Below are 11,114 nucleotides of genomic sequence, written 5' to 3'. Positions count from 1 at the left end.
GCTTACAACGCAGCTCTGCCAAACCCTCGTGGATAAGACACAGCACGTACATTTCAGTCATTGTTTTACGTAATGACACTATCCTTTTCAATTTCAAAACAGGAGTATTCGTTTACCCTTCCATCTGGATTATCTCATTACCTTCATCAAAATCTAATATTTTTCAACCAAGATTAATAGGATTAACTAAATGATCATATATGTGTATGGTTAATACAGTTAACAGTTTCATGCGTGTCAAGAATGATACTTAACTGTTTGTTTCATGTGTGCTGAGAAGTTTGAGATTTTTAAACATACTTTTGCATACAGTATTATGCAGAATAAGACATGAAATTGCTGTTTTGAGACAGAAAAAATTGTAGAGTGAGTGTGTATTATATATATATATATATATGTAGGGGCATGCATATTGTTTGATAGGAGTTAAAAACATGTTATGAGTTTGATTTTGACTATGGATTTTACTATTGAGTTTAGAGTCGTTATCAGGGATTGAAGGGAGCGTTTAAAAATTTGTCAACTTGTCGGTACGTTAGTCTTTGCCTTTCTTGGCATGTAATTTGGCGACAAGAGCTTTTACATGTGTGGTGTAAAAAGCTGAGGAATCTCACGTGGGTGCTTTATATTGTGTCCTAAAATTTTAGGAATTAAGTTGCGCATTTATTTGTATTTTCAGTTTCTTGAAAAAAAATAAAAGAAGGTGTGGGAGAGAAAGTAGGTGAGAGGTCGAGTTTCAGTAATTTGAAATAAGCACGTTATTATAGTTTTTGTTAAGTACAAAGTTGTAAAGTGCCGCAATAATCTCTTAATCTTAGTATAATATATATACAGAGAGAGGGAACCAGGGAGAGAATATCAGTGAACCTTTTGTTACAGTGCTTCAACTCTGGCAATATTTAAATGGTTAAGATATGGGTGGATGTCAAAATACAGTAAGGAAAAGTAAATGGCGACACAGGTTAATTGGATTTTGCGTTGAATTTACATGCATCAGAATTAAATTGCTTGGTGATTAGTTAATGAAATGAACAAAAGTTTTCGTATTTCTTTTTCCAGGAAGGGAAGGGGTATTTTGTCGTTGTCCTATCGGTGGGCTTGCATGTGACAATAACTGATCAAACAACCTCACTATTTGAGACTAACCAAAGTACAGTTGAAGTTTTACCGACTTGAAAGTTGAAGGTTAAAGGTTAAAAGAAAAACTGTTTGATTGGATGTAAATATATGTAGAAGAAAAAGCGCGAAGAAACGAAAATGGAAAAAGGAAAAGCTTGGCCATATTCCCGAAGAGCCGAGAGTTCAAGATTCACTGTCGTGTTCAATACGTGTTAACCTCATTTGTTTCAATCATATAGCATATGTGACAGAGTGAAGTTGTGACTTTCATTTAATTTATGGGTTTGCGGAGCTGGTTTAGGGATGAATGGCGGGCATGTTCCTATAAGAAGAAACTAAAGGGTGTTCATAAATGCAAAGAAAAGGAAATTGGGTTGAATGGAGCTGGGTCACGTTGGCGTAAAAGGAACAGTGTCAGCCTCAACTTGAAGGGAAGGAAACCCCATTAGCTAACGAATAGAAATGATGAAATCGACCTTCCATATGAACAAACATAGCCACTGCTTGTTCTCTCTGAAACTTTACAAGGATTTAGATCCATTTCCATGTGCCACTTGTGGTCCTTAGGCTAAACATGATAACCCGCAATAGCATATATGTTGAGTGACTACAAAATTCCTCATGTATATATATTGTCCTTTTCTCAGAAATCCTTCAAAGATGTTATGTAAAATGGTGTGTTTGGTTGGATTAGCAGTTAAATGAAATTAGAATGATAAGAAAAATGTAAAGGGTGGATTGAGGAATCCCAAAGTTCCCCAGCAAAGGTGCAGAAGAAAAGGCAAAGGCGAAAGGCAAAACGAAATGATTACTTGAATGAGACTGGACCCGCTCGATAATCTTTCCTTTCCAGGTCTTTCAATTTTTTGACTTGGGATCGGGTCCCACTTCGGCCACCATTGTCTTTATGGATTGAATCATAAAAAGATCACCTCACGTGGACTCTGAACCAAAGACTCTGTCCAACCACAATAAAAAGCCACCTCCTCTCCCTTCCATTAGTTTAGTTTAGTTTAACACCCTCTCAAATCTCTCTCATTTCCTCCACTTCCTAACTTACCAAAACCCTTCATTTACTCCTTCTACTACACAACCATAGCTAAACCCACTTATTATATATATAATTAAAAACCTCATCAACATAACAACAAAGCAACTTCTTTTCTCAAAAAAATCATGCTTTTTAAAGCTCACCCACATAATTCCCACTCATTATCTTTGTTGCTTAAAGCTCTTCCCCTCCCACCTCTCCCTTATCCCCTCTCCCTCTCTCTCTCCCCTAAACCCCATCGATTTCAAAACAAATTCCTTCCCTTACACAAAACAAATAACTACACACACATCCCCTCCTCTTAAAAACCAGAAAGACCCACCACACATATTAAACTACAAACTCACTGATCACAACCTCTCTCATAAGAAAAAAGGATCACCCACACAAACACCATCATACACAAACACACACACTCACTCACTCACTCACACTCAACGCACCAACAACTTTATTTCCTCTCCATGCGATCATGGAAGGAGGCGACGATCTCCACCATCATCACCACCACCACCACCGTCAGAACTTCCCATTCCAGCTCCTGGAGAAGAAAGAAGACCAAGAAGCGGCCTCGTGCTCCACCTCCTCCCCCTACCCTTCCCTAGCAATCTCCGCGGAACCCACCACGTCCAACTCCACCCGATCCAACCAGCTCGCGGCGGCGTCGGACCCTCCAAACAGACAAAAGCCCCCACCCAAACGCACGTCGACCAAGGACCGGCACACGAAGGTGGACGGTCGTGGCCGCCGCATCCGAATGCCCGCTCTCTGCGCCGCTCGCGTCTTCCAACTCACGCGCGAACTCGGTCACAAGTCCGATGGCGAAACCATCGAGTGGCTCCTCCAGCAGGCGGAGCCTGCCGTCATCGCCGCCACCGGGACCGGAACCATCCCCGCTAACTTCACCTCTCTCAACATCTCCCTCCGCAGCTCTGGCTCCTCCATGTCCGTCCCCTCCCAGCTCCGGTCTTCCTACTTCAACCCCAACTTCTCCCTCCAACAACGGCGCACCTTGTTCCCCGGCATCGCCTTATCCTCCGACACCAACCCAACCAACACCTCCACACTTCTCAATTTCCAATCCAACAACCTGAACACCTCCATGCTCCAGGCGAAGCCCGAAGCTCCCTCCACCTTAGATTTGTCCGACACAAGCGCGGAGGAATCAACCCTAGGCCGGAAAAGAAGACCGACGGAACAAGACCTATCCTCCTCCTCGCAGCACCAAATGGGAAGTTATCTCCTCCAGTCGAGTGCAGGCACGATTCCTGCGAGCCACGCCGCCAACATATGGATGGTGGCCAATTCAAACACTAATCAAGTCATGAGTGGCGATCCCATATGGACCTTCCCTCCGGTTAACAACAGTGCCTTGTATCGAGGCACCATGTCTAGTGGGTTGCATTTCATGAACTTCCCCACGCCCATGGCACTTTTGCCGAGTCAGCAACTGGGGTCTTCTGGGATTGGTGCTGTTGGGGGAAGCAGTAATAATAATAGTAATAACAACGGCAATAATAATATGAACGAAGGGCATTTGAGTATGCTTGCGGGGCTCAGTCCTTATCGTCCTGTTATCGGCGTTTCTGAATCTCAGGCGAGCGGCTCGCAATCGCATCGTGGAGGTGCGGCAGATGATCGCCATGATACCACCAGTCACCACTCCTAGAGGGTACCATATCATATCATGTGATGTGGTGTGATCACCGTAAATTCTTCTTCTTACTTGTGGTCTAGTTTGATTGATGCTGGCGGATGCATGATGGATAGATGGATGTGTTTAACACACGTGAGGTTTGGTTGATGATCTTCGAAATTCAGTTTTATTTATTCCCAAAATTAATTTTTTGGTGTGATTAATATTTTGGAGGGGACGGAGGGAGAAAGGAGGAGGAGGAGGGTTTTTTAGGGTTTGGCAGATGACAGTATTTAACAATTGGGTATTTCGCTGCCTGCTTCTTCTTTTCTTTTTCTCCTTTTTTTTGCTGGTAAAAAAATGTCTTCTTTGATTGAGTTATTTCACTACACGATATCTTATCATCATTGTTTGTGCAATTTTTGTTTCCTTTATTTATTTATGCTCCTGAATAGGGTTTTAATTAATTGGTTTGTAATTTTATGCTTTTTATGCTAAAGAGAAGAAAAGGACTGAGTTGGATTCCATTCCATGAGCTTTGCAAAGTTTCCCACCTAACAGGCATTTGGGTTGTTTTCTTTCTCTCCGTCTCTCTTTCTGGGCCACAGCACAGCGCAGAGGTCGTGTGGTAAAAGGGATGAAACAGTGTTACCGCTGGAGTGAGTAAGAAAGAGAGAGATGAATGTGAAAAAAATGAAGCGGTAGTATTAAAATTTACATTGCTTTTTGATCATTCTGATTGTAAATCTCTGCCATGAATCTCGAGGTTTACTGCATCAATGATTAAGATTTTTCAGAGAGATGGGGGTAATAGGACTGTGGGGTCAAAACCTTATCGGTTCCAGGTGTTGGCTCAGGTGGTGGGGTCCGGCTGCTGGTTATTGCCCAAACCAATGTACAATGTCACTGACAAACAGGTGGATCATTCTCCATCTTCTGTTTTCTTTTTTAATTTTCTTTTCGCTCTTTTAATGGAGCAGTTGCTGGCATCACAGAAAGATCCATGGTGAGTCTTAATGACCCTACTGAGATATGCCCCACCATTCCATCAATCGGGACCCTTCATTTTATGGGCCATGCTCCTCCTATTCAATGCATGATTGGGTCTCTCGCTGCCCACCAAAGGGAAACGTGGAATCTCCAGTTTCATGCCCCCTCCTTCCTAAATTACTCTTCCCTTCAAAAAACCCTTTTCAAAACTTACTCTTTTACACCCTACTCCTCTTCCTCTTCTGCATTTGCAACACCAAATACATGTGTCTTTTACAACCACGTACTGCAAAAGTATATTAACATATCTTAAGAACATCACTTTATATGATCATCTTGCTATAAATAAATACACCTTATCTTTTAATATATTTTTGCTTTTAACTTTTTCATTTTTTATGTTTTCTTTATAGTATTATTTATTGTTGTATGTTTTGGAATCTAATAATATCCCCTGGGTAAAATAATGAGGAAATTGTATGGTGATTCAATTAAAAATTGTAGGGAAGGGGAAAGCAGGATTAGGATATTCCCTCCACTATAAACTTTGTTATGCAGAATGGGATTCGAAGGCAGCTTTATTTATGGAGATCATGTCAATAACAGGAGTGAGCAGCTATCGCAATATTACATATAATAATAGTATATATGTTCTTGTTAAATCATAATCGGGGAAGCCCACATCTGATTAACATAATCTGCTACTTGATGAGAATGGTCAATGGAATAAGGTACCTTGGTGAGGTTCCAATTATGGGCACAAACAGTAACTTGATAATGACACTGCTAAGAGTGTTCCCACCTAGCGTTGGCTAGCTAGACCTATAAAAACAAATCATCAGCCACATCTCACTAAATTAGCTACACTTTCTCCTACGTATTACCACTTCGCCGTACAAGCATAACTCGGGCATAAAGTTTTTCCGATATATATAGATATATTCTGCATATAAAACATAACTCTTAATATTTTCATTTGCAGTTTCTCTTTGTTGCAACGTAACGAATGTCTTTCAGTTTTAAGGAATAGATGAAAGATCGCTGTTTCTTTCAGTTCAGACACCATGCACTTACAGCTTCAACGTTTCTGCTGTTAGTTCATATACGTAGGTTTCCAGTCATTTTACGAAATTGCAATCATATTATTAACTATAATTACTGTTATATTATATTATTTTATGGTATCAACATAGTCTAAATACGAATGGCAATATCACTAATTTCTATGTTTTTTTTTCCCTCGTCTCTTTCATCCCTCACTTCCACTTGTTTCTCCTACGCCAAAGTCAAATGTAAATATATATTATACATTTAAGCAATTATTTATATTTTAATATTTAATTTAAAACATTGAAGTTTTCCGGATATGATAGACTTGACCTCAGCAACTCATTATTGATTTAATTAATTTGAGATAATATTTTTATAAAAAAAATTGTACAAACTTATTAACTTAAATTGAAGTGTTTGAGCCAAATTATAAGTTTAGTCAAATTTGACGTGGAAGTATTTAAATCAATTTCGGTAATTGATCAGTTTAGTCTAGTCTGATCTAGGCAGGCATTGCAAACTACTAATTTTTTCTTTAAGGAAAATAATTCTTATTTTTCAAAATTTAGTAGATTTTATAAGAGAAAAAATAGCAATCAAAATAAAAAAATAATGAATACTAAATAGTCTCTCTCATTTCACCTTAAAATATAATTTGAATGCAGGGAAAATAGAATTATATGTGTTCTATTTCATTTTATTGCCAAACAAATTAGTATTACATATTCCACTTAAAAACCATGAAAACAAATATAGGATTATATTGGTTTGCTATTCTTATTATAATGAAAACTGGCATTTTTGTGGCGTGAACATATTAATGTTTCCAAAAAATTACAATATTATCGACGTATTTGTTTCCATTTTATAGCCAAGACCTTCCAGATGTTGACATTGTTTTAATCGTTCAAACACATAGAGTGAGTATGAAAAGCGCATTGAGCGACAACATTACATTGACACAAAATTGTGCTAGTGCTTTGATATAAACTGTGGAATCCTCTCTCTATACCCTGCTGTTGCAGTGTTGTGCTTCCAAACAAATTTGAGATACTCGAGTTGAAGGGGTATCTCTCTATAATTGTGTCCCCACATGCTACTGCTACAGATCCTTATCTCCTTCTCCATCCTTAAGCCAAGTAAGAACCATTATTAATTGAATCAAGGTACACACTTTTTAATTTGTTATTTTGTCTGAGAATTAAACGTTTGATTTGTGACATGGTGACATGAATATTGTTAATGGTAGTATTGATTTAAAAAGTTGAGTGGGAAATAGCAGCAGGGTCGTACCCATGGTTGCTCACATGGATCTGAATCTAATAAGTGACATCGTACAAAGAGGCACAGGATTGGTCCCCCTGGGTAAATGATATACCCCAAAAATATGTAGCATGAGTTAGAGCAGCTAGGCCACCAATTTCTGTAAACTGTGAACAAAACAGTGGGTTCGAAGTTACCTTGTAAGAAGCAACAGATTCTGTATATTTAGCCCATAATATGCCTAATTCCTTGGTTTGGGCCCAGAAAATCTCTTAATCTTGGCATGGTTTCTCAGAGGGAAATATGATACATGTTGAGGCAGCACCATGTGCTTCCCTAGTGGCGTTTAGCCTACAGGTTGGTGGTTACTAGTTACGACACAAGTAATTAGAGGCCTAGACCCACCACTCTCACGTCCACTCTTTTTTTCTGTTTCTTTGTCTCTCTGCTCGCTTCCTATGTTTCCACTTTTTATCAACATCTTCTCTACGACACATAAATTACTCCTTTTCCTTCTATTGCTTTCGCGCATTTACCAAGATACATTATTAACTACACGCCTCTTCCAATTCAAATTCCCACCAAATTCCTCACTATACCACTCTAGTAGATCATACTTTCTCAATCTCAATAAACAATCCTTCTTTCAAAACCTCCAATTTATAACTCGTTCACAGACCAAGATTCCCATGGAAACTAAACAAAACATTCAAAGTTCGAAATAACTCAAGTAGCAATATTAAAATCACAAAGTATCATAAATAAATTGCAACAGCTGTCGGCAGATAAATGCTGCTCGAGCATGTGTGTGTTCTTTACTCTACTGTCTCCCTCTCATTTCGTCCGGTTGAAGCATTTTGTTTCCATTTCAAATAATATTAATGAACCACTCTGCATGTTTTCCTATTGTATCCTTCACTATTTATTGTAAAGTTAAAAGACATAAATGAAAAGAGAATCTGATTCATGTATTCAAAAAAGAATACATATTAATTACTCTTCATAAAGTCTAAAATTTAACTTTCAAGACCTTTGACTTTAAACAATATATGAGATGGAAGGAATTGATTTTAGGGTATTCAGATTGGCTATATAAGACTAACTTTAAAGTCTGCCACTCTTATTTAATACTTTATACCAAACACATATATGTCGATATGTTTTTTATTTGAAAGTGTCACCTGATGTTAGATTTATTTACGTGTGATTATGTGGTTGAGTTTAAGAAAGCTATGGTACTCTTGCTAATGATTAAGGAGGTTCTAGTAAAGCTTGTTTGAAGCTAGTTATATAACTAACATGAAGACCAGTAATGTAAAGCCACGTGTGTCTGTTTCCATCTCCGTCTTGATTTATGTATAGTGACAAGTGATAGTTTGGGAGGTACAATAATGCAAAAATGCAGTTGCCCAAACACGGTGAGTCGCATCCCTCACATGTAATGTTTGTGATCAGAAGAGGATTTGTCCTAGCTGTTGGCCTGGTGCATCTAGCATGTGGACTCTAAAATGGCGAAACAAATGAGGGTCTAGTTTGGCTCTCTTTCCACTTCGGTAGTGTGTGCAGTTTTAGGCTCACTTCTATCTCAGCTATTGTCAAATTAAAGATGCATCGGTATTTTGAGAAGACAAATGAAAATTATGTGTAGGCCGTAGCATGTCTATGATACTCCTAATATGCTATATTGGAGGAAATGGGAATTGAATAATGATGTGTGAGTATCATATAATTGGGTTGAATTGATTGGGAGATGGGGCTACATATAACAACTCATGCCTCAAATTCTACAATTGATGATGCACTCAGAATAATAAGACAATGATATACAATAATTACCTCAAGATGATTATTAGTCAGTACAAGCAGGTCTCTGGATGATGTATTAGTCTGCAAATTAAACAAGTCAATGTCAGAATTTTTGGTCCCCTTTGCTCGTACTTACTCAATATAAAGTTCAGCACTTTTGACTAAAACAAACCTCCTCAACTTTGATTAATTTATTGCTGCTTCCTTTATCAAATATAAGTTGCATGATAAGGGTAGTCCATAGATTTAAGTGGGGAACATCTACTGAGATCGTAGGGGGGAAATTGATGAGTCGAGCAAGACAAATGTGTGTCATTTTCATAATAAGTCCTGCCAGAGGTCCCGTTTTCAAATTTTTAACCACATTATTGAATAAATTGCCTGAAGAGATTAGGTCTAAAATATGTGAGTTCATATAGCCTCGTCACTCATGAATAACATGAAATTGTACTGAAGAACATCCATTTAATGCTTGGTAGATCAATTTATCCTTACAGTACTTTCTTCGTCTTCTTTTCTGCCGATGTTGATAGCAAGGTCCATTTACCTACTTCGTCATTTGTTTTAGAGTTTTGCTTTACCGTTATATTCTCTGTTAATTCATGGTTGATATTAACTATTGTTGCACGCTGTAATACAATCAAATGTATCTTTTTATCCATACTTTCCCTTCATAAGGAAAAGTCAGTGTAATGTGCTCAATTATATGCTGCAACTTTCCAAATATCAGGGATTTTGATCTTTTTTCTTTTAGTTTTCCCCAGTTTACCTTTATAAAGCACGATGGTCGTCATAAGATCTTTTAACATGTTTTTCTTTTCAGTTTTTATCTTTTTTGCATGGTTTGCATGATACAGGGAGGTTGTAAAATATTTTTAATCCATGATCATCCATATTTTTACTGACAACAGCATTTGGACTTTTAACTGCTCTCTATGTTTGAACATTTTGAGTTACTTCAAACTTCAAAAGGGTCTTGTTTCATTGTGATGATTAGTAATCTGGCTAAGAACTCTGGCCTGTACTATTTCATCATTCAAGTTGTACCCATTTCTGCCACCACAGAAGACACGATGTATTCGTTTCTCCCAGGAAGTCATCTGACTTAAACCGTCATTCATCATTATCCTCCTCTTTTGCAGATAGAATTTGAAGCATCTTATATGCAAGCTGTGACTGGGAACATGCACACACACTCTGCACCTTGAAATTAGAAAAGGGTAACTTTGATTTATACCGTGGTGCTTCAAGCCTAGATTGCTGTAGCAGGCTATTTTCAATAATATATTCTATGGTCTCGCGGGTCTTGTCTCCTTTCTCTTGTCTTTACGCATGTCTTATAGAATATGAGTTGCACATGTGAGATGTGGTTTTTCTTTCCTTGATGTTACCCTTCCTTCACTTTTTCTCTCTAAGCTCTTGCACACATATAAAGCAGTGTGATTGTGACATGTTTTCCAGTTAAAATTAAGCTTCAACAACATAAAACAATAGCTACTTTTGGCTAAAGGTTTCTATATGTTCTAACTTACGACAAAAGTTTAAGATATTTTTAGCATTTTACTTGTATGATTTATTCTGTTTACACAGGTCTACTGATGCTAGAATTTGGCCTTTTCATTTTTACCTTGAGAAGGAAACACCGAAACAGCAAAGCTCAATTAGCCTCACCTTTTGGTAATTACTGATGAACTTATTCTATGTTGTTGATGACCGTTAGTGTCATATTTGGTTGGTTATTTTTTAAGCATATTAACCACTTTCTCTAAGAATCTATGTATCAATGAAAAGTATAGAAAAATATATGTCATTTCTGTAATTCTTGAATCATTGTACTCAAATGAATATCAGAGTTAGAATTTCAGACAACATCCACCAGCATAGACTAATAATTAAATTCTTTATCTATAGGTCAACTCTGGGACAGATCCCCACAAAGGCACAAACCATGATGCTGACATAAGAACTCCTCCCACATGCACCAGCAGAGGAACTTGTAAGCGCCATTCGAATACTCAAATATGTTAATGTGTCACTACAAATAAAATTGTATTAGTAATGACAAGTGCCTTGTAAAGTTACAAATTGAGTATTACGTTCTCCATTTATCAACTCAGAAGCCTTATCCGCTATATGGATGCAAGAATCTGTGATCTTCTTTTCAGAATCCTTATTTGTTACAAAACATAGTTCTCTCTA

General features: G+C 37.8%; 1 protein-coding gene and 1 long non-coding RNA gene across 2 annotated transcripts; both read left to right on the top strand.

Annotated features, from left to right (window-relative positions):
• Positions 1-2,194: 2,194 nt before the first annotated feature.
• On the top strand, positions 2,195-4,336 carry TCP14 (TEOSINTE BRANCHED, cycloidea and PCF (TCP) 14). The gene has a single exon (XM_088105037.1). The coding sequence runs from the start codon at positions 2,643-2,645 to the stop codon at positions 3,837-3,839; it is 1,197 nt and encodes a 398-aa protein (XP_087961163.1). The 5' UTR covers positions 2,195-2,642; the 3' UTR covers positions 3,840-4,336.
• Positions 4,337-9,404: 5,068 nt separating this feature from the next.
• LOC148206955 (uncharacterized) lies at positions 9,405-11,114 on the top strand. Its single transcript, XR_015786652.1, has 2 exons — positions 9,405-10,592; positions 10,827-11,114. It is a non-coding gene; the product is annotated as an uncharacterized LOC148206955 (long non-coding RNA).

This window comes from Vigna umbellata, chromosome 1, assembly GCF_029865625.1.
Source record: "Vigna umbellata cultivar VRB3 chromosome 1, Vumbellata_1.0, whole genome shotgun sequence".
Lineage (NCBI taxonomy): Eukaryota > Viridiplantae > Streptophyta > Magnoliopsida > Fabales > Fabaceae > Vigna > Vigna umbellata.
This window is presented reverse-complemented; position numbering and strand designations above follow the sequence as displayed.